Here is a 21,250-nt window from a genome sequence, read left to right as displayed (position 1 = left end):
AGAGGGGTTCCTGCGCCTCTCTTGGCTCAGTGTGCTTGCCACCCTGGGGTAATTTCTGTGACGGTGCCTCTGAGACCAGATGTTTTGAAGTTGTAGGAGTTTTTTGTGATTGTTTGTTTGTTTGTTTGTTTGTTTTTTGAGACAGGGTTTCTTTGTGTAGCCCTAGCTTTCCTGGAACTCTGTAGACCAGGCTGGCCTCCACCTCAGAGATCTACCTGCCTCGGCCTCTGGAGGACTAGGATTAAAGGCGTGTGCCACCACTGCCCTGTGGAAGTTGTAATTTTGACAGGGAGCACAGGGTCAGTTACCAGAGGGGCCTCAGAAAAAGAAAACGTGTTCTGAGAAATCACTGGAGCCTGAGGTCCACTGCAACTCTGTCTGCAGAGCTTTGAGTTTCAGTTTCAGTACACAGGACTTTGAGTACTTGTTAACTCACTGTCCTGAGCATGCCTTGGAAAGACCTAGAAGAATGGCAGGGGCTCAGTGGTAGAATTCGGGTGTATCAGAAGCCCCACCTCCATTCCTCGAACCCATGTATCTTACTCAGTGTTCCATTGCTGTGAGGAGATGCTATGACCAAGGCAAGTCTTACAGTTGTGAGGTTCAGGCCATTGTCATCATGGTGGGAAACATGGCAGCGTCCAGGCAGGCTTGGTGCTAGAGAAGCTGAGAGTGCTACCTCCACAGGCAACAGGAGACTGTGAGCCACACTGGGCATAGCTGAAGCATAGAAACCTCACAGTGACACACACACACTTCCTCTAACAGGGACACATCTCCTAATAGTGCCACACCTGTAGGTCAAGCATCCAAATCCATGAGTCTACGGGGTCATAACCTACTCAGACTACCACATTCCACTCCCTGGCCCCCACACGCTTATAGCCATGACATTATGCAAAATGCATTTAGTCCAGCTTCAAAGGTCCCCAGATCTGTCACAGTCTCAACAATGTTAGAAAGTCCAAAGTTCAAAGTCTCTTCTGAGGTTCATGCAATCTCTTAACTATAATCACCTATAAAATCAAAATAAAAAGGCAGGACCCTTCCTTCTAACATACCGTGGCACAGGATCTACATCTCCATCCAAAGTGTACAGGGATGGGAGAATAGTGAGGAAATGCTGGACCAAAGCAAGACTGAAAAAACTGAGAACTCCACACACGGCATCACCACGTCTGATGTCAAAGGCTATGCTCTCTCCAGCTTTGCTGACTGCAGCACACTCTCTTCTTTCTCTTAGGCTGGCTCCATACTCTGTTAGCAGGTTTCTTCAGCACATATCCCATGGCTCTGGTGTCTCTAACCTCTTGGGGCCTCCAGAGCATTCCAGGCTTTTCCTTCACAGTGTCATACAGTGGCCTCTCTGGGCCTCTAAACAAGGACACCCCTGCCGCACCCTTGGCTTCGGCAGCTTTCCTTAGCTGCAGGGGGAGACTGCGTAGCTTCTTTCTCTATCCTTGACTGAACACAGAACCAGATGGCCCAAGTTGCCAAGTTTACTGTTTGCTGGGGCTGGAACATGGCATCCTTATTCAATTACATCTTCACCAGCTTCTTGTTTTCAGTGGTTACCTTCACTGCCTAAGCTTGGCTGTCCTGCAACTTGCTATAGACCAGGCTGACTTTCAACTCAGAAATCTGCATGCCTCTTGTCTCCAGAGTGCTGGGATTAAAGGCCTGCGCCGCTGCCGCCGCCGCCGCCACCACCACCACCACCACCACCACCACCACCACAACCACCACCACACCTGGACCCTCCTGGGCAGGTGACCAGTGTGGCTGTGTGCCATTTCTGGACCCTGTCCTTTAAGTCCTTCTCACAAGGTGGAGGCTTTGCTGGGTGGGATCTTGGCCTGAGATTAATCTTTTTAATTTGTTTTTTCTTCTCCGGCCAAAGATTTAGCTCAATTCCAATTTTTTGGTGCCCCCTTTCTCCTTTTGTATTTCTCCTTGCTCAGCTTTCCTTCTCATGAAAACACTCTTAATGAGAGTGAACACTAGTAATCACACAACAGAGTCTATACTAGGTCTCTTGAGATTTCCTCTGCCATACAATTAATCTAAAGCTCTTCACTTTAACTTCAAGGCAGACTATTCAGACAAGGACAAAAATCAGCCACACGCTTAACCAAAGTGTCATGAAGAAGAGCATCTGGCCACACGCTGACATTCTTCTCTGAATCCTCCTGACCAGGCCCCACCGCTCAGAGCGCTCTCAGCACCACTATCTTCTGTGTTCTAATATCACCCTGCATCCAAAGTCCCTAAACCCTCACCCCTCCAAACAAAAGCATGGTCACAGCAACACCCCAGTCCCTAGTACCAAGTTATGTCTTAGGGATTTATTGCTGTGAAAAGGCACCATGACCACCTCAACAAGTTCAGAGCTTCAATTCTTCATTTTTTAAAGATGTATTTATTTTATGTATGTGAGTACACAGTTGCTGTGATCAGACACACCAGAAGAGGGCATCAGACCCCATTACAGATGGTTGTGAGCCACCATGTGTTTGCTGGGAATTGAACTCAGGACCTCTGGAAGAGCAGCCAGTGCTCTTAAGTGGCAGTGCTGTCTCCAGCCTGGTCCATTATCTTGATGAGAACAAGCATGGCGGTGTGCAGGGAGACATAGTGCTGGAGGAGTTGAGAGTTCTAGATCTTGATTCACAGGCAGCAGAGGGATACTGTGAGCCATACTAGGGACAGCTTGAGTATAGGGGACCTCAAAACCTACCCCAAGAATGACACAGTTTCTCCAACAAGGCCTCACTGCCTAATGCTGCCACTACCTGGCAAGTATTTGTACACCTGTTTGTTTGTTGAGGGCCAAACCTTTTCAAACCACCACACCAAGTGTGGTCATCCCAGCCCTCAGGACATGGAGGCAGGAGGATTATAAGTTTTGTTCCAAGCCAGCATGGGCTACCTAAAGAAATTGTGTCTTAGGAAAATCTTGGTCCTCCTGGGCAGGTGACCAGTGTGGCTGTGTGCCAGTCCTTGAGAAACAGCAGGGAAACCTCAGGGCAGCCATGGTTGGGGGTGCACATTGCTCTGAAGCCATCATTGGCTTCCACTGGACTCCAGTTCCCCACAGTGGCCAGAGCCCGGTGGTGAGGAACCCTGGGCGGGGGTTGGGCAAGTTTCTGGCCATAGAGATTGCTCAACCCCTGTGGTGCCCCCCATACTGCTCCCCCAAGATCATCTTTTGGGCAGAAGCAGGTCCACGGGCCAGGTCTTGCAGTGGGCACGGTCTCACCAGCCACTCCACACAGCACTTTTGTTTTCTCAGGTTGCCCCCCGGACTATGTGCCCCCTGAGATCTTTCACTTCCACACCCGTGCGGATGTGCAGCTCTATGGTATGATCTACAAGCCGCACACCCTGCAGCCTGGGAGGAAGCACCCCACTGTGCTCTTCGTCTATGGGGGCCCACAGGTGGGTGTGGCCTGGCCCAGGCCGTGCCCCCAGCACCCCTGCAGCTCTCACCATCTGCCCCAGCACCCCTGCAGCTCTCTCTCACCACCTGCCTTGCCCACAGGTGCAGTTGGTGAACAACTCCTTCAAGGGCATCAAGTACCTGCGGCTAAACACACTGGCATCGTTGGGCTATGCTGTGGTGGTGATCGATGGTCGAGGCTCCTGTCAGCGGGGCCTGCACTTCGAGGGGGCCCTGAAAAACCAGATGGTGAGTCCTGCTCCTCCAGTGTCCCTTGAGAACAAGCAGGTCCCGGGGAACACAGGTGCCCTCCACTCTTCTCAGCCCTGAGCGGGACGGGAGAGGATGGCAGCCCAAACACAGCCTAACACTGTGGAGCTGCCTCAGCCCAGGGAATTCAAGTGTATAACAGAAAAAGGGAACAGATAAGGTGGTGGGGACACTGGTATTTAGCGTGGTGGCTGGAACAGTGGTGGTAATGATGATGATGATGGTAGTGGTGGAGATGGTGATGATGGTGGTGGTGGAGATGGTGATGATGGCGGTGATGATGGGGATGGTGGTGGTGATGGAGATGGTGGAGATAGGGCTGATGGAGATGGTGGTGGTGCCAGCCTACAAACCTAAAGCACAGCTTTAGCTGTGCCATTCTGGGCAGATACTTCTAAATACTACTTGAAGTCTAAGAGGACAGGCTTCTTGCTAGCAACATAACGACATGGTGTGGGATGCTGGTCATCCCCCAAGTGGAGGTCACAGGAGTGCTGGGTTTCCACAGGGCCAGGTGGAGATTGAGGACCAGGTGGAAGGCTTGCAGTATGTGGCTGAGAAGTACGGCTTCATTGACTTGAGCCGCGTTGCCATCCATGGCTGGTCCTACGGTGGCTTCCTCTCACTCATGGGGCTTATCCATAAGCCACAAGTATTCAAGGTGGGTCTCACTCCTGTGTAGCCACCTGCAGCCTGATACCCACCCACCCTTAGCCCCTTGTGCCCACCCCAGAGCCCCAACCCAGCGCAAGCACCTCGGCAGGGGCCTTGCCACCTGGCTATCTCTCCCCGCAGCCACCCCACGAGGCCGAGTCCCCCTCCTCATTGCCTGCCACCACCGACCCCAGGATGGCATCCGCCAGCAGCTCTATGTGGGAGGCCAAGCCCGGGACCCCTCCCTCGGAGGGGCAGAGGTGGGGCATGCTGTGAGGAGCAGCAGGGGGACGCAGGCCCTGGGACTGGCAGGGCACTGTGGGGCGGCGGCCATGAGGAGGCGGAGGAGGCAGGAAGGTGGGACGGGCCCTCCCTCCATACCCTGCAGCTTAAGGCCCATAGGGATGCGTCTGAGGGCCCCCTTCCAGCCACCACCCCCATGCATGAGCTTCCTAGCCCTCCGCTGAGACCCACAATCTTGGCCAAGGCCAGACTCCACATCCGACGCCTCTCTCCCTGCCAGATCCATCCCCTGTATCTTGCAGGTAGCCATTGCGGGTGCTCCTGTCACTGTGTGGATGGCCTATGACACAGGGTACACGGAACGATACATGGATGTCCCCGAAAACAATCAGCAAGGATACGAGGCAGGGTCTGTAGCCCTGCATGTGGAGAAGCTGCCCAATGAGTAAGCCACACCCACTCGCCATCTGCCACACCCACTCACCACCCGCCACACCCACCACACCCACTCACCACCCGCCACCCCCTCCCATCCTCCCTGCCAGCTGTCCTGCTGAGCTCAGGCTTCCAGGTGCCTGTTGGGGGTGTCATCAGGCCCCGCCCAGACCCAGAAGTGCGGGATGTTGGGGATAAGTCCACAGCTGGCTGTAGCACCCCAGCTCCCATACAACCCAGCAGCCCCATGAACTCCTGTCCAGCCTTGATGACCTATCTGGACCTTGAAATCTCACAGACGGCCACCTCTCAGACGACAGTGTCAGACCTGGGTAGCTGCAGCGGGACACAGGCCTCCCCACTGTGTGGAGATTCCCCACTACTGCCTGTACCCCTGCAAGGCTCCTGCAGTCAGGATCCTATGCACCAGGCGGAGGTGTGGAAGCACAGGAGGGGCTGCCAGGGCCCAGGCATCACTACACTGGGATGGCTCTTTCTCTGGAGGGATAGAATGTTCTAGAACTAGAGAAGTAAGTAATGGGTATACAACATTATGAAGCCACAAAAGCATCAAAAGGCTGTCACTCGCCTGAGCACTAGTGTATAAAGTTGAAATAAAATGCTGGGCCTGGGCCCTGTGGTAGTGTGTGCCTAGTATGCTGGAAGCCCTGGGCCCCACCCCAGCACTGTGGATCGCAGGCACGGTGGTGCATGGCCTGTTAGCCCAGCACAGGGGGTGGAGGCACGAAGATCAGGAGTTCAGTGTCACCCTTAGCTACTTGGGCAGTTCTGAGGCAGCCTAGCTACATGAGACCTTGCCTCAAAAATAAATAACTAAATCAAAATTAAAAGAGAAAATTCACTTCTTGGTTACTCCTACCACTTTTGATATTCTGAGGAGCTGCAGGTGGCTACTGATCAGTGCAGTAACAATGTCAGTGGTGGTCATGGTGGGAACATGCTTCCAGAACATTCCACCATGCCAGAATGCCTGGGCATGGGACGACTGTAGACATCCCTTTCCCCCTTCTTTGGTCCTGCCTGCTGTACTGGAACAGGGGAATGACTCTGAGCCCATGGGCACTGTCCCTGTCTCCCAGGGCCTTACCACCTCCCCTGTCTCTTCTAGGCCTAACCGCCTGCTTATCCTCCATGGCTTCCTGGATGAGAACGTTCACTTTTTCCACACAAATTTCCTGGTGTCCCAGCTGATCCGAGCAGGGAAGCCATACCAGCTCCAGGTACATGGTTTGGGGACCAAGGCAAAGTCCCAGGCTCCCATCCTCTGTCCCCCAACCCCACGCTCTACTGTGTGAGCTCCACAGGGCCCTCTGTTCAGTCGCATCTTTACTGACTAACCTGTGCCAATGGTCACCACATCCCAGATGCTTCAGTGCTGGGAACACCGGTTCTCAGTGACTACACCTCAGTGAGACCCCAGCTTTATGAATCTACTTGGCTACAGGCATGGGACTGCCCCCCAATGAATAGAGACCCAAGAGGAGTTACCTGAGGGGAGGGACATTTAAAGGTGCAGGAGTGAGTGACTTGGTGAGGACTGAGGCCCCAGGAGCCCCAGACCTGGGCACAGCCATGAGAGTGAGAGCCTCATTTTCTTTTTTTGCGGGGGGGACCTGCTGGGCGGAGCCTTGTTGGCAAGTGGTGGGCTTACTGCAGGTCTTCATCCCTGAGGTGGGGATATACCAGACAATCAGGACAGTAGAGGGCCAGGGACCCTTCCCTGAGAGAGATGATGACTTTGCTTCCCTTAACTGTGAGCAGCTCAGGGACCTGAGGTTTGGGTGGGGTTGGTATCCTCAGACCTGTCTGGGGATGGATTTATGGCAGGCAAGGGTACTGGGTTTTCAGCCTTCCCCACATCACAGGTGGCTGGCAGCTGTGGTCTGTGGAAGAGATCCACTCACCCTAGACCTGGTAACACAGTAACCCATGTCACCAAGGCCTCAGCCATATGTGGCAAGCCATTAGTGCAACCAGTCCCAGGGGTGCAGTGGGGTCCCCAGGTGGCCTGATCACAGCCCTGCCTCTTCTGCAGATCTATCCAAACGAGAGGCACAGCATCCGCTGCCGCGAGTCTGGAGAGCATTATGAGGTGACTTTGCTGCACTTCCTACAGGAGCACCTGTGACCTCAGACCTGCGTCCTTACACCACCGCTGCTTTTCTTGCGTTTTTGTAATCTTAATTTTTGAAGCTTCCAATTTGTTTGCTTGCTGCTGCTGCCTGGGGGCCAGGACAGAGACGGTGGCCCTCATGCCACCCTCCTTGGGGGCTGGTAAGAAGCCACCATTGTGCCCACGCCTCCACCAGGCTGCCATGACCCCGACCTTGCAGCACCGTCCCCACACAGAAGCATGCGCCGCCCCTGCAGTCATGTGTGTTTGGGGTGGGCATTTTAAATAATTATTTAAAAGACAGGAAGTAAGCGGTACCGAGTCATGAAACTGAAGGTACAGCACTGGGCAGCTGGGGACCCCACACTCTTCCCACGCCCAGACTATGTGGAGCTGCCAAGCCCCTGTCTGGGCACCTTCTGCCCTGCCTGTCTGCTGCCCGGCTCCTCCTCAGGTATCACCTAGGGATGCCAGGGTCGGGAGAAGGACATGTCCTGACCTCAGGGTTATAGCCCTTCCCCACTGCCTCCTACAAGAGTTCCGGCATACAGAAGTAAAAAAGAAACAGAAAAAGAAAAAACAAACAACAACAAAAAAACAAACCAGAAACCACCTCTACATATTATGGAAAGAAAATATTTTTGTCAATTCTTATTCTTTTATAATTATGTGGTATGTAGACTCATTAAACAATTCCAAATGAAGGTGGTGATGCTGTGACGGTCCTTCTCAAGTGCTGTTGGCTGAAAGACAGAGGGATTGCAGGGGCTCTGTGGGCCCTTGGGGTGCCAGGGTGGGGACTGAGGGCAGGTGACGGGAGGATGGGGGTGGGGACAGTGCTCAGGTATATAGGATAGCCCAGTGTGGGCTCTAGCCCAGCACTTGGGAGGCAGAACCAGGTATATCTCTGTGAGTTTGAGACCAGCCATGTCTACAGATGAGATTTCATGACAGCCAGGGCTACACAGAGAAACCCTGTCTTAAAAAATCAATAATATTATTGAAAACAATTGTTAAAGATGAAAGACTCCCCCATAAGTAATCTCATGTGGGTCCCAACCTTGGGAAGCACACAAACGGCCTCTGTGATCAGTGCAATAGTCCACTCCTTTCCATTCAGAAGGAGTGTGGGAAACAGAAATGGGGCTCAGCAAGTTAACGTACTTGCTGCCAAGCCTGACAACCCAAGTGTGATCGCCAAAACTCATTCAAGTTAGAGAAAACTGGCCCTGCGAGCTGCCCTCTAACCTCCACACACTGAAAAATGGAAAGGAGCAACTAACAGTGAAAGAAACGGATGGGGAGTGACCAAGAAAGCCGATGGGCAGTGTAAGTGTCTGTTTGGATGGAAGTCCAGGGACACCAGAACTCCGAGGCGGGACAGTGCCCCAGTGAAGGGTATCCTGGGACATTTGGGGCCAGGAACCACATAGCTCTGAAAGGAAGCCTCAGCAGAGGTGGTGGAGCTCTTAAGGGAAGGTCTCCGCAGCTGAGCTGAGGAACTCGGGAGCCTTGGTCCTGCTCCTTCTCTGCTTCACTGCTTGTCTTCTTGGGTTCTTCTGGGGAGAGAGACACCAGGCAGAAATATCATGAAAGAAATTTATTGGGGAGTCCAGGATGTGGAGGGATGAATCCAGGAACAGCTGCCCCCCTCTCCTGGGAGAGGGCAGCTGGGAACTGGACCAAGGGGCAGTGCTTGTATAGGATTTCTGAGAGGGCAGAATTTTCAGGCAGAGATTTCCAGATTGAGGATTGGTGGAGTTTCAAGTGCTGAGCTTGGGGAAGGCTCAGGGATTGTTTTTTTTTTTTTTTTTTCGGGGGGTTGGGGGGGGAGAAATCTCATGAGACTGGTGGGTTTTTCTGCTCAGCGACTGGTGGCTTTTTTTTTTTTTGTTCACTCCCTTTTCCCTGCATCAGGCCCATGGATAAGGGTGGGAAGTCCTGGATGCAGCCAGCTTTTGCTGAGGTGACATCTCTGTGGGGCTACTGGGGTGAGGGAGGCTGGAGAGGAAATGAAGTACCTATGAACAGATCCTGTGAAGGCTGCAGGCTGAGATGCCATTTTTGACAGCACTTGTGGGGGACACTTTACTGCAGTGGCCCATAGGCTGGAGTGGGAAGGAGGACTCTGCCACTACTTTGATGGCTTTTTTGGTGCACCGCTCAGGGACTACAGGAGGATTGGGATGGGGCAGGCTAGGGTGGCATCAGCAGCCATCAGGGCCGTCTGAGGGAAAGAGGCCCAGTACTTGTGACTAGATTGCAGATCACTTGGCCCTGGAGTCTAACTTTTATAGTGACATTTATTTTCTGTTGTGCAAGGCTGCTTGCGCCAGCTCACATGTAGTAAAGACAGCTTTTAGGAGTCAGTTCTGCCACCATCTAGTTCCCAGGGCTGTCATGGCTGCAGGCCCCTTTACTTACTCTTCCATCTTGCTGTCCAGCCGAAAGATGGGAAAATTAATCAGCAGCAGAGGGCTGGCCAGGCATGCCAAAGGTCCAGTAACAGCAAGCAACACCTGTGACCCATAGGAGCTGCAAAACTAGAAGAGTCTACTTTTAAAGTACTGTTATTATTATATTATTTTTACGTGTGTATGGCGTTTTGCCTGCATACATGTCTGTGCACCACCTGCACACCTGGTATCTGCAGAGGCCAGAAGCGGGCATCGGATCTCTTGAGTTAAAGTTGTGAACCACCATGTGGGTGCTGGGCTTCAAATCTTGGTCCTCTATAGATCAGCCAGTGCTCTTAATTGCTGAGCCATCACCCTAGCCCTCACAATAAAATATTTTTGAAAAAAACTTAAAATATAAAAAAGTAAAATAAGTAACAAAACAAAAAACAATCAACAGGTGGTGGATTAAATGTGCTGCCTTTAATCTCTGCGCTCCGGCGGCAGAGTCAGGCAGATCTCTGAATTCAGGGCCAGCCTGGAGAGAGTTCCTGGACCCGCTCTCGGAAAAACCAAAACCAAACAAATAGACAAAAGTGAAGTAAGCCATATTAACAATATAATCTAACAACCCCTAAGTTGTCCTGAAGTGAGTCCGGGAGCCCATCTAAGTGAGATATAAAAATATCCGGGAAAAAGGCAAACGTTACCTGCAAACTCTGACCCAAGAGCGCTGAGAGGCATCCGTGAGCACCAATCAGAGGCGCTTTAGAATATCACGTGCCAAGACGAGTCCCGCCCCAACATGGCTGTCAAAGCAAGTCTCCAGGTAGGGTGGGGCGAGAGCATCACAGTTCCGCGCCGACGCGTCCCGCGCTGGTCGTTCCACGTCCGCTAGCGCCTGCGCATTTCCCCGGAAGCAAGATGGCGGCCCCCAGCGGAGGCTTCTGGACTGCGGTGGTCCTGGCGGCCGCGGCGCTGAAGTTGGCGGCCGCTGTGTCCGAGCCCACCACCGTGCCATTTGACGTGAGGCCCGGAGGTGTCGTGCATTCCTTCTCCCAGGACGTAGGACCCGGGGTACGTGTTAAGCCTCCTACAGGGGAGGATCCCTTTAGGATCCTATGGACTGCCGGTATCGGGGGAGCCAGATTGCGGATCAGGTAGTCCTGGAGACTGGTCAGAATGGCAGGGGCAGGGTTACCTGAAGAAGGGATATGGCTGGCTCATCTGTCACCTGTCAGTCATTCCCTACCTGCAAGGCAGCTTCCCCTTGCCCATCTCATTCTAGAAAAGGGAATGCTGGTTGATAAGAGCAGCGGATCTAGGGGACTGGTCGCACTAGGATTGCTCACTGGACTCGGGCTAGAGAGGAAGCACCCCAAGCCTTACACGGATCCATCAACTTTCTTCTCAATGGCTGTGAAGCTAGCAGTCAGCCTAGCCTCTGCGACAGCTGTGTCCCTGGTGACCGATTATTGAGGACGTTGTTATAGTCCTGTGCTTCCTGGCAGGCTTGTGTTGCAGGCAGGAAGTAGTAAAAGTTTATACCTATCCGGAGCCCCGAGTACTGACCTCACAGGCGCTGTTCTAAAGGAGTGGCTGCTGAAGGCTATTTGACCTTCCCAGGAAACCACAGGGAGTTGAGCAAAGTTCTGAGCTCTTGAGAGGAAAGAAATCTGATGACCACTGGAGGGTGTCACAAAGTCTTTGTTTTATAAGGTACTGAGGGGTGGAACCTAGGGTCTCACATAGGCTGAGCCAGTGTTCTGAGCCCTACTTAGGCAGGGGCTCCACCCCTGAGCCATGCCCCTTAGCTCCTCACTGAGAAACTCTAGGTGAGACCCCACCCCTGAGTCACCCTCCCAGCCCCTCACTGCTGGATTCTAGACAGGCTCAACTCTTGACTGTCTGGGCAGGCAGGGGCTCTACTGCTGATGTATACCCCAGTCCTCTTTGATTTGTTTTACATCAGGACAGCACCTTGATAAGTCACTCAGGATGGCTTATGTCCTAGTTTCCCAGTTCTGCCTCAGCCTTCTGGGTACCAGAGATGACACGCATACAGTACCATGCCCAGTATGCTAGGATCTTGATTCTGAGTGTTGAGATCTTTGCCCTTCAGCCTCCTTTTCTTTTTTCCTTCTACAGGGCAAGTTTACATGCACATTCACCTATGCTTCCCAAGGAGGGACCAACGAGGTAGGTTCCTCAGGGTGTCACACAGCTGGTGTCAAGGCCAGACTCTTGAGGCACTGAATTTTCAGTCCCTTGAGCCTGAAGGACCGCTAGTTGCCTTGGCTTCTGCCTAATTGAGCCAGCAACCCACAGTGCCGGTCCCTGACTATTAATCTATGTGTCATCAGTAAGCCACTGCAGTTCTTGCTGTCTTAGTCATTCTGTTTATGTTTTAAGATGGGATCTTACTATGTAGGCCTTGCTGGTCTCGAGCTGCTGTTGCTCTACGTGCCTCTGTGTCCTGAGTGCTGGATGACAGTGTCACTACCAAGGGCAATGGGGCCTTTGTTATCACAAGATGATCTGTGCCTTAGGAGACTCACATGAGCAGCTAGCCTGGGACAGTCCTAAGGGCAGCCTGTGAGCTGGCAGCATGCAGGGCATTCAGAATTGTTACGAGATCAGCTGCCTGCACGCTGAGGCAGGCAGCTGTCCTGCACACAGGTTAGTTCACTCAGTGGAAATATTGGTGTCTCCAGAACCTTGGACAGGAGTGTTCTGAGCAGAGCTTTCCGTGGGAGCAGTGAATGGAAGTGACTCTTCCCACAGATGAACAGGTGTGCATAGCACCTCGATGAACAGGAGTATCCCAGTCCCGTGACTAAGAGTGTTGTGCATGGCACAGAGAGAACTAACAGCCCTGCTTGTGGCGTTCAATGAATGAGTTTATTATGTGCAGAAAAAACAAGGAAAAAACATGGAGAGGCTGCAGACAGCAAAACATCTCCAGTCAGGGACTTGATGAGCAGAAACCAGCATCTAGTGATCACAGAGGCCAGAAGGGGCCAGCGGATCTCCTGGAACTGGACTTACAGTTGTGAATCACCATGTGGGTGCTGGGCATCAAACTCAGGTCGTCTTCAAGAGCAGCCAGTGCTATAACCGCTGAGGTATCTCTTGGCTAATGAATAAGAAGAAACCATCTGAGGAAGCAAGATGGCAGTCAGCTGGAGAGCCCATGGGCGAGCCTCCAGGACCTAGCCCCCAGCCTGTCTTCTCCATTATAGGCAGTATTTTTAAGCATGTGTATTTTTAAGCTGGATGTGCAGGTGTATACATGTGGGTGTGTTGCCTTCTGAGGTTAGAGGAGCTGGAGTTACTGAGTGGTTGTGAGCTGCCCAGTGGGTGCTGGGAACTGAATATGGGTATCCTACTTAGGCTTACTATTGCTGTGATAAGTCACCATAACCAAAGCAAACTGTGTGGAAAGTGTGTATTCAGCTTACACATCCATATCATTGTCATCATTGAAGGAACTCAAGCAGGGCAGGAACCTGGAGGCAGGAGCTGGTACAGATGCCATTAGGGTGCTGCTTACTGGCTTGCTCCCCATGTCTTGCTCAGCCTGCTTTCTTAGAGAACCAAGGACTACCAGCCCAAGGATGGCTCCACCCACAGTGGGCTGGGCTCTCCTCCATTGATCACTAATTAAGAGAATGCCTTAGAGGCTTGTTGTTATGGAAAGATTGATTTGATGGAGTGTTTTCTCCACTGAGGACTCCTCCTCTCCTGTGCCTCTAGCTTGTGTCAAGTTGATAGGAAACCATCCAGGACAGCAGGTCCTCAGGAACAGCACCTGCTCGAGCCTCTCTCCAGTAGTCTGTAGTCAGCTCTGGGGATGGCTCATGCCTGCTGTTGTCATTGCTGCCGCCCATTACAGGGCTGGGCCATCCCTCCCCCAAGACCATGGAGGGGGCTGTGGGACAAACACAGATCCCACTTCCAGAACCAGCTTCCCAGTGAGCTCAAGGAGAGAGTGACAATTTCTGTTACAAGGAGAGTGGCACTGACGCCACCAGTCTGGAGGGACCTCAAAGATGCCATGAGACACAGAGACAGAAGTCACGGTGTGGGATTCCATCACCCAAAGCATCCAGGACAGGAGCCCTGAGACAGGAAGTGGATGTACTGAGGCCAGAGCGAGGCTTGAGGGCAGGCTCAGCATGGGGCTTGCTTTTGGATTGATGGAATGTTCTAGATGCATGGTAGAGATGGCTGCACTGTAGACTAGACTTCACAGATTGGTGTGCTTTAACGTGAATGATCCAGGGAGTGGAAACTTCTACTTCACCCTGTGAACAGTTTCAGGGTTTACTAGGCCCTCTGTGCCGGAGGGACAGAGGGCCAGTAGCAAGCAGGATGGATGGAGAATCAGGAGTTCAAAGTCATTCTCCACTTCACAGAGCTCAAGGACAACCTGAGCTATACAAGACTGTCACTAAAGAAAAGCAAGGTGTGGACCCTCTTAGCAGCATTTCTCAGATATTTTCAGAATGGTGGGGGAGGCTCTGGATCAGTACAGTGTTGGGAATAGCAGATCTGTTGAGTTGGCAGGAACCACTCAGAGCCAGGCCCCCTTGGCATGACTGCAGTTAGGTATCAGGGCTTCACTTCGGGGAGAATGCACACAACTTGCTGCAGGGTCCTCTTGTAATTGACACAAGTAGGTCCTGGCAATGAAAACCTCCTTTGGGAAGCAGGGAAAGCCAGTGATGGGAGTCCCTGGGTGAGGGCCGGCACCCAAGGCTGGAGATTCTCTCTGTGAGGACTGGCTGATTGTTTTGGGGCTTTTTTGGTTTTGTCTTTTATGTTTTAATTTTATGTGTATGGTTTTTGCCTGTGTGAATGTGCACCAGCTGCATACCTGGTGCCTGTGGAGACCAAAAAAGGGCCTCAGGTCTCCTGTAACTAGTTATAGATGGCCGTGAGCCACCGTGTGGGTGCAGGGAATAGAACTCGGGTCCTCTGAAAGAGTAGCCTGTGCTCTTAGGTGCAGAGTTGTCTCTCCAGCCCTGGCTGTTTTCTTACTTTGGTTTTGGTTAATTGTTGGATTGTTGGTTTTTGATCGTCTCATGTAGCCCAGGCTGGCTTTCTACTGTTTGCATAGCTGAGACTAAATCCTGGTTGTCCTGAGTCAGCTGTGCGCTAGGGTGACAGGCATTCCCCATTGCTTATGCGCAAACCACAGACATTCTCCACTGCGCATGCGCACACCACGATCCATGCAGGACAAGTGGGGAACAGTCTGGGCGGCGGTCCTGCGACCCCAAGGAAGCTCCAGTGTGTGTGTTGGCACTAAGGCACCGGGCAGAGGAAGGAGGGGAGGGGAAGATGGGAGAGAGCAGACAGGGGGCTGGGGAATCTGGTCAGGAATGGAGTGAGAGCTCCGTGCTAGACACTGATCCACAGTTCCCATCTGAATTTAGACAGGGTCTCCCTGTTGTCTGTTCTCAAGACGTCTTACAGGAAGGAAAGCAGGGCAGTGTCTGTGGCTCTAGTGTAGGGTGCAGAGCCTAGGAGGGGCCATGTCTAGTGGGCCTTGCAAAGAAGCTAGCCACCTGTTCTTGCTCACCAAGCCTGTCCTCTCTCCCCAGCAATGGCAGATGAGCCTGGGGACAAGTGAAGACAGTCAGCACTTCACCTGTACCATCTGGAGGTGAGCGTCTGTCTCTGTGTGTCTGTGTGTGTGTGTGTCTCTCGCTCTCGCTCTCTAGCTCTCTCCACTGCGCATGCGCACACCACAGTCAATGCAGGACAAGTGGGGAACAGGCTAGGCGGCGGTCCTGCGACCCCAAGAAAGCTCCAGTGTATGTGTTCGCACCAAGGCACCGGGCAGAGGAAGGAGGGGAGGGGGGACTGGGAATCTGGTCACACGGCAGGAACCACCAAAGCATTGTGCAGTACAGTCAACTACTGATTCTCTTGTTCAGTTCTGGGGAGGCAGAAGTTAGGACATCAGGAGCTCAAGACCAATCTTGCCCACATAGTTAGTTGGAGGCCATTCGGGGCTACCTCAGACCCTTTCTCAAAAGCCAGTCTTAAAAAAAAAAAGGTAAACACCAAAAGCTAGCCCTGACCCAGAGCTGTCATCCCCCACTTCCCCACTCCCTGGTACCCACAAAGCTACTTCCTACCTCTGGCTTTGGCATGCTGGAAATTTACCACCATGGAGTCCCACATCACCAGGCTCTTTCCAGAGCCTCAGTTGGATGCTCTTCCCCTTCCCTCCCCCTATGCTGACTCTGTCTTTCCACAGGCCCCAGGGAAAATCCTACCTCTACTTCACACAGTTCAAGGCTGAGTTGCAAGGTGCTGAGATCGAGTATGCCATGGCCTATGTGAGTGCCAGTCATGGGGACCTGAGGATGAAGGGGCCCACAGGGCCCCAGATACCATTCACTGCAAAGGATGGACAGAGCCCCATGTCATTCAGCCACCCTGTTGACCCCCCAGGGCTCCTATTCAAGTTGAGGACATCAGTGGGAGGCCCACTATGGGGGTGGTCCCTGCAGAGTGGCTGGAGGAGCCAAGGTGGCCGTGATCAACCCCTGTCCCTCAGATAGCCAGTGATAGGCTCTTCCCTCAGAGCACCAGAGTCTACAGCAGCCTCACCAAGTGTGTTCCTGGGAGCCAAAGTGACAGACTGAGGCTGTGATCTGTGATCAGACCTGTGATCTGACCCACTGCCTAGGCTCTGCCTGGACTACATCCTGGGAATACCACACCCACCCTAGCAAGCATGCCTGGCTTTAGGCCACAGTGCCCAGGAGACCAAACCAAGGGGACTGGAGGGGACTTCTCTCTTTACGATTTGTGTCTGCTGAAGTGCTCTGTTTTATTTTAGTCCAAAGCTGCATTTGAGAGAGAAAGTGATGTCCCCCTGAAAAGCGAGGAGTTTCAAGTGACCAAGACAGCAGGTAGGTAAAGGTGTGTCCCAGAGGGTGGAAGGCATGCCAGCAGCCAGCAAAAGCCATTTGGAGAGAGGTGGAAGATGGTCCTCATGACTGTGCCCTGCAGATCAGAAACAGTCTCGAGAAAGGGCTGTGGGCTAAATACAAGCCGCATGTTGATAGACCCTGTGTCAAGGTCACTCCAACCAGTTTAGTTCACTGCATCCTAGTCACCAGTACTGGTCCACTTTCTGTTGCTATGACAACGCATCCGAGGCAGGCTGCTGCATAAAGCAAAAAGGACCATTCAGTACCCAAATCTAGAGGATCAAGTGTACCAAAATACCTTGACTAGACTCTGTGAGGACCTGGTGAGGGAGGCACTGGCAGAGCCAGGGAAGACAGTCCCCATCCTCACAAGAGCCTACTCAAGGCTTCACCTGGGGGATTCTAGCCAGAGCCTCTGCGCTTACTACACCCCCAGCTCTCTCACAGGGGCCCAGGGGAGGGGGATCCTAGGCAGGAGCTCCACCCTTTACAATGTCTGCTAGCCCTCTTTGTAATTTCCCAGTCTCTTTTAAGTTCCCCAGGCAGGCCGGGATCTCCTGAGTCACACTGCCTGGCCCTGCAGTTCTCTACCTTGATCTACCTCGAACCCTGCCATACCTGGCCCCTGTCAACACTATCTGGTCTCAAAATCATGTCAAAGTTTAACTGTGCTTGTGTCTTGCAGTGTCTCACAGGCCTGGGGCCTTCAAAGCTGAGCTCTCTAAGCTGGTGATCGTAGCCAAGGCGGCACACTCGGAGCTGTGACCTCCCCTTGTCATGGCCTTCATGACCCCTTTCTTCAGACACACTTGCCTGGACACTGGTCCTATAGGAGCTGACACCGCCCTGCTCAGGTCACATAGTGTCATCCCACAGAACTCTCTGAGCCCTGTCACCCATTCCCCCAGGGAAGGTGCAGGACATGTGGGGGGTGGAATGGACAGACTTCCTGGCTTTCTTCAAGTCAAGACGTCGGTGTGGTCTCCCCTCTGAGCCACAGATGGTTATCTCCATCCCAGGACCACTTTCTAACCCCACCCAGGGCAGCTCCACTCAGAAGGATGGGAAAAGATAGAACAAATAACCACCTTAGCAGAGGCTCTGTGGGGTCAGACTCAGACACGGATTTTCACCATTTTGTACAGTAGCAGCAGGTGCAGGCACGTGGCCTCTCCTAATAATGCCACATAGGTGCCAGCACAGTGGGTCACAAGGCAGCCAAGGACTTTGCACCCACAAGGACTCGTCACTCTCCTGAGACACCATGTTGCCTTGAATCCGCACTGTGTTCTCTAGCACTAGGACCACAGGGCAAGGCCACTGTCCCCACAGATGCTGGCTTCGGGTGGGCTTTTAAAGTCAGATGGAAGCAACATGTGTTTATAGATTGATCTTATACTCTCTCTCTCTCTCTCTCTCTCTCTCTCTCTCTCTCTCTCTCCCTTCCTTCCTGTGTGTGTGTGTGCGCGCGCAGGGTCTGAGTTAGGTTGTGAATTTCTGCTGTTTCTGTACCCATGGAAAGAAGAGGGCATTGCATCCTGACACTGGTGTTACTGGTTGTGAACTACCTGTGGGTGCTGGTAACTGAAACTGGATCCTCTGCAAGAGCAACCAGTGCTCTTAACTTCTGAGGCACCTTTACAGCCCTGGTAAGAAATCTTTAAAAAAATAAATAAAGAGCTGGAGAGATGACTCAGCAGTTAAGAGCACTGACTGCTCTTCCAGAGGTCCTGAGTTCAATTCCCAGCAACCACGTGGTGGCTCACAGCCATCTGTAATGGGATCCGATGCGCTTTTCTGGTGTGTCTGAAGATAGTGACAATGTACTCAAATAAATAAAATTTTAAAATCTTTTAAGTCAAACAGACCACCTGAAGGCAAAGAACCCTACATAAGCCCTAAAGTGTTCAAGTCTTTCAGAGGGACCTTGGGGCCCTCCAGCATTGCCTTTGGGCCTCACATCTGGCTGGACACCCAGTGAGGGACTGGGGCTGTGAGACAGGCCTGTACCTCATGCAGATCTCCAGGGTACTGCACCCTCACGCACATGTGTGTGCATGTTCTCCCACAGCAAGGGCCAAGTGCCCTTTTGCTTTCCCTTCAGCCATTAGGTAAAGGCAAGGGGAATCTCTGAGTTGGAGGCTAGCCTGGGCTACATACCAAGTTCCAGGACTGCACAATGGGACTCTACCACAAGAAGAGGAACTGAGCTTTAAGACCCGAGGATATTTCACACTACTTAGACCACACCGTTGGAAGGACAACCGTCAGTGGTGCCTTAGGGGCCTGAGGTTCCAGGGGCTCTGAAACATGGGTGTAGGTGGTACAGTCCAAGCCCTCAAAATCCCTAGGTGAGAAAGGACACAGGATGACGCGAGGGCTAGGCTATGCAGCTGTTCCTATGTGCCTTTCAGAGTCCTCAGAGTCCTACCAAAGACAGAGTAGGTAGAACTGGGTGCTAAGGTACGTTAGCCCTTTAATATGTTTCTGGGGGGAAAGCTGTTGGGAATGAACCAAGCACCTCCAGTATGGGAGGACAGTGATGCCGCAGAGCCCCGTCCAGACCCTCTGATCCTCTTACTGAAAGCCACAGCCACTGGCCTGTGATGCTGAGCTAAGGGGATATAGTAGAACCTGGTGGGGAGCCTGCCCCCATCCCGCTATCCCTGGGCTGGGCAGATTACTCAGTGTCTGGAGGTATGAGAGCCATGGAGCACAGTCTCAGGTCATAGGACACCTTGTGGGACTTGACTCCTTCCTTTCTGTGGCAACCAGGATTAGATAGACTCAAGTCGTCAGGCTTTGCAACAAGCACCTCTCCCCAGTGTTCCATCTCGGCAGTCCCGCAACCACATTAAATATATTTCTATCCGAAGACCAGAAGCACAGACTGTGACCCTGAGCATTGAAACACCCAAGTCCAAGCCACCCTGGGTAATGAAAGCTGAAAAGGAAACAGGGCTGGTACTGTAGCATTCACGAGGCCCAGTGACATAAAATGATAAGGCATGTGCCTAGTGCACTCTGAATTTCATCTCACCCTTGTGGGAACAGCCCCACAAAACTCAGACTATCCCTTTGGTCGATTTGGTCAGCACAAGGGACAGCAGCATGCATGTTGGTGTTCGAGTTTCAAGACTCTGCCTTAGGCTTAAAGTGAGAAAATCCCTTATGGCACTTGAATGGCAAGAAAGACTTCAGGGACCTGACACCTCATCAGCCAGGGTCACAGGGAAGCTGCTGGAGCCATGACTGCCCCAGGGCACTGTGGGGCTCGCCCAGCCAGCTCTTGAGATGCTGAGGCAGAAAAATTAATTCCAGGCCAGCCTGGCTTATAGGGCAAAATATTGTCTTTAAACAAAGGGGGAGGGGGATCTAAACCGGGCAGTGGCGGTGCACACCTTTAATCCCAGCACTTGGGAGGCAGAGGCAGGCGGATCTATGTGAGTTCCAGACTAGCCTGGTCTACAGAGTGAGTTCCAGGACAGCCAGGGCTATACAGAGAGGCCCTGTCTCACAAAAAACAACAAAAAAACCCACACACAAATCTGTAGCTGTTGATAGAGTCGTCTCTGTGCTTGCATCTGTCTGCAAACACTGAAACACTATGGAGGTGACTCCCACCTGGCCCCACGGGCTCCAGGCTGTAAACACTGCCCTAAATACACTCAGCTCTGTGTGCTGTGTCCCCTCCTAACCAGCAGCCTTACACAACTGCCGTGCCAGGATCTACACTGGTCTCCTGGCCCCACACTGGGTTATCTTTGCCCCCAGTCCCTCACTGGAGGTTCTAGGCTGGGCTCCACCCCTAACCACACCCCCAAACCCTTGCTGGGAGAGTCTAACATCTAGCCCACACCTCTGCTGGGCACATATGTAGCTAAAGCCTGCTTTCCAAGGATAAAAGTTCTGTCCCAGTACCAATTGAGTTAAGCCAGTTATGGTGTCTCGCATGACCACGGGCACACTCAGACAGTGGGGGCTGCATGCTTCCACATGCAGTCAGTGTCCGTTACAAACTCAGACTACCATACAAAGAGAAAAGATGGATTTGTTTCCCAAGTATGGAATTATAATGTAACAGATACTTGTGTCTCCAGTGGCTTTACTCCTGGTCTGAAGCTGGGGACAGCCTCTGGGGTCCCCATGTTTGACAGTAGTCCTGTATTATCTCTCAGTGAAGACCCCAAATTTCCACCCACATTAGCGCCCTTTGCTGAGTGGTCAGGACCCCTCCATGTTTCCAAGTGCCAGAAGCCTCTGTGTGGTTCTGTGTGGGCATGTCCTCATGGAGGTCAGAGGCTAGCTTTCTACAACTGGTGGTCTCCTTCCACCGCACAGAAACTCCAGTCATCAGGCTTGATGGCAAGCACTCCTACATGCTGAGCCATCTCAGCCGCTGTTTATTTCTTTTCTTTAATGCCAGGGTCCAGTCCCCTAACAGGATCTCAGATCCCAACACAGAAGTGTGCTTGGAGTCGCTCCTCCCACAGAGTGTGCTTGGAGTCTCCCCTTTCAAAAACCATTGGGAGAAGCTATGGTCCCTGCCCAGCATCTGTGTGCCGGTGTCTTTGGTTTGTAGTAGTGTCATTCCTCAGTACCCAGTGTCCTGCAGCATTGGCAGAGTGAGCCTTCCTGGGCCAACCTATATATAATACCTATGTTGTACCTATAACCTATACCTATGTTGTAGCAGGCTGGTACCTGTTCAGTGCTAGTATGGTAT

At 52.4% G+C, this 21,250-nt stretch overlaps 2 protein-coding genes and 1 long non-coding RNA gene across 9 annotated transcripts in view; 2 read left to right on the top strand and 1 right to left on the bottom strand.

The window, feature by feature from the left end:
* Dpp9 (dipeptidyl peptidase 9) overlaps positions 1 to 7,879 on the top strand; it is a 34,503-nt gene extending 26,624 nt beyond the window's left edge. For 3 of the 6 annotated variants that reach the window (XM_028762420.1, XM_028762436.1, XM_028762415.1), the window contains 6 exons: positions 3,293 to 3,438; positions 3,542 to 3,688; positions 4,218 to 4,370; positions 4,909 to 5,051; positions 6,171 to 6,282; positions 7,098 to 7,879. In XM_028762420.1, the coding sequence (XP_028618253.1) occupies positions 3,293 to 3,438; positions 3,542 to 3,688; positions 4,218 to 4,370; positions 4,909 to 5,051; positions 6,171 to 6,282; positions 7,098 to 7,190 (794 nt within the window). In that variant the 3' untranslated portion in view covers positions 7,191 to 7,879. Of the gene's footprint in view, positions 1 to 3,292; positions 3,439 to 3,541; positions 3,689 to 4,217; positions 4,371 to 4,504; positions 4,624 to 4,886; positions 5,052 to 6,170; positions 6,283 to 7,097 lie in introns of those variants that run through there. The other 3 variants (XM_028762396.1, XM_028762405.1, XM_028762429.1) reach the window with 2 other exon arrangements.
* LOC114617045 lies at positions 7,796 to 10,311 on the bottom strand. 2 transcript variants are annotated; one of them, XR_003710739.1, is made up of 3 exons: positions 10,282 to 10,311; positions 9,600 to 9,718; positions 7,796 to 8,734 (listed from the first exon to the last, which is right to left on the bottom strand). It is a non-coding gene; the product is annotated as an uncharacterized LOC114617045 (long non-coding RNA). The 2 variants fall into 2 exon arrangements; XR_003710737.1 differs by lacking the exon at positions 10,282 to 10,311 and having other exon boundaries at positions 9,600 to 10,256.
* A 162-nt stretch (positions 10,312 to 10,473) lies between these two features.
* Mydgf (myeloid derived growth factor) lies at positions 10,474 to 17,897 on the top strand. Its single transcript, XM_028762530.1, has 6 exons — positions 10,474 to 10,648; positions 11,720 to 11,770; positions 15,181 to 15,242; positions 15,843 to 15,924; positions 16,431 to 16,503; positions 17,210 to 17,897. The coding sequence occupies exons 1-6, from the start codon at positions 10,496 to 10,498 to the stop codon at positions 17,287 to 17,289; spliced, it is 501 nt and encodes a 166-aa protein (XP_028618363.1). The 5' UTR covers positions 10,474 to 10,495; the 3' UTR covers positions 17,290 to 17,897.
* The last annotated feature ends 3,353 nt before the right edge of the window (positions 17,898 to 21,250 follow it).

Source organism: Grammomys surdaster, unplaced genomic scaffold (genome assembly GCF_004785775.1).
Source record: "Grammomys surdaster isolate TR1022 unplaced genomic scaffold, NIH_TR_1.0 62, whole genome shotgun sequence".
Taxonomy (NCBI): Eukaryota; Metazoa; Chordata; class Mammalia; order Rodentia; family Muridae; genus Grammomys; species Grammomys surdaster.
This window is presented reverse-complemented; position numbering and strand designations above follow the sequence as displayed.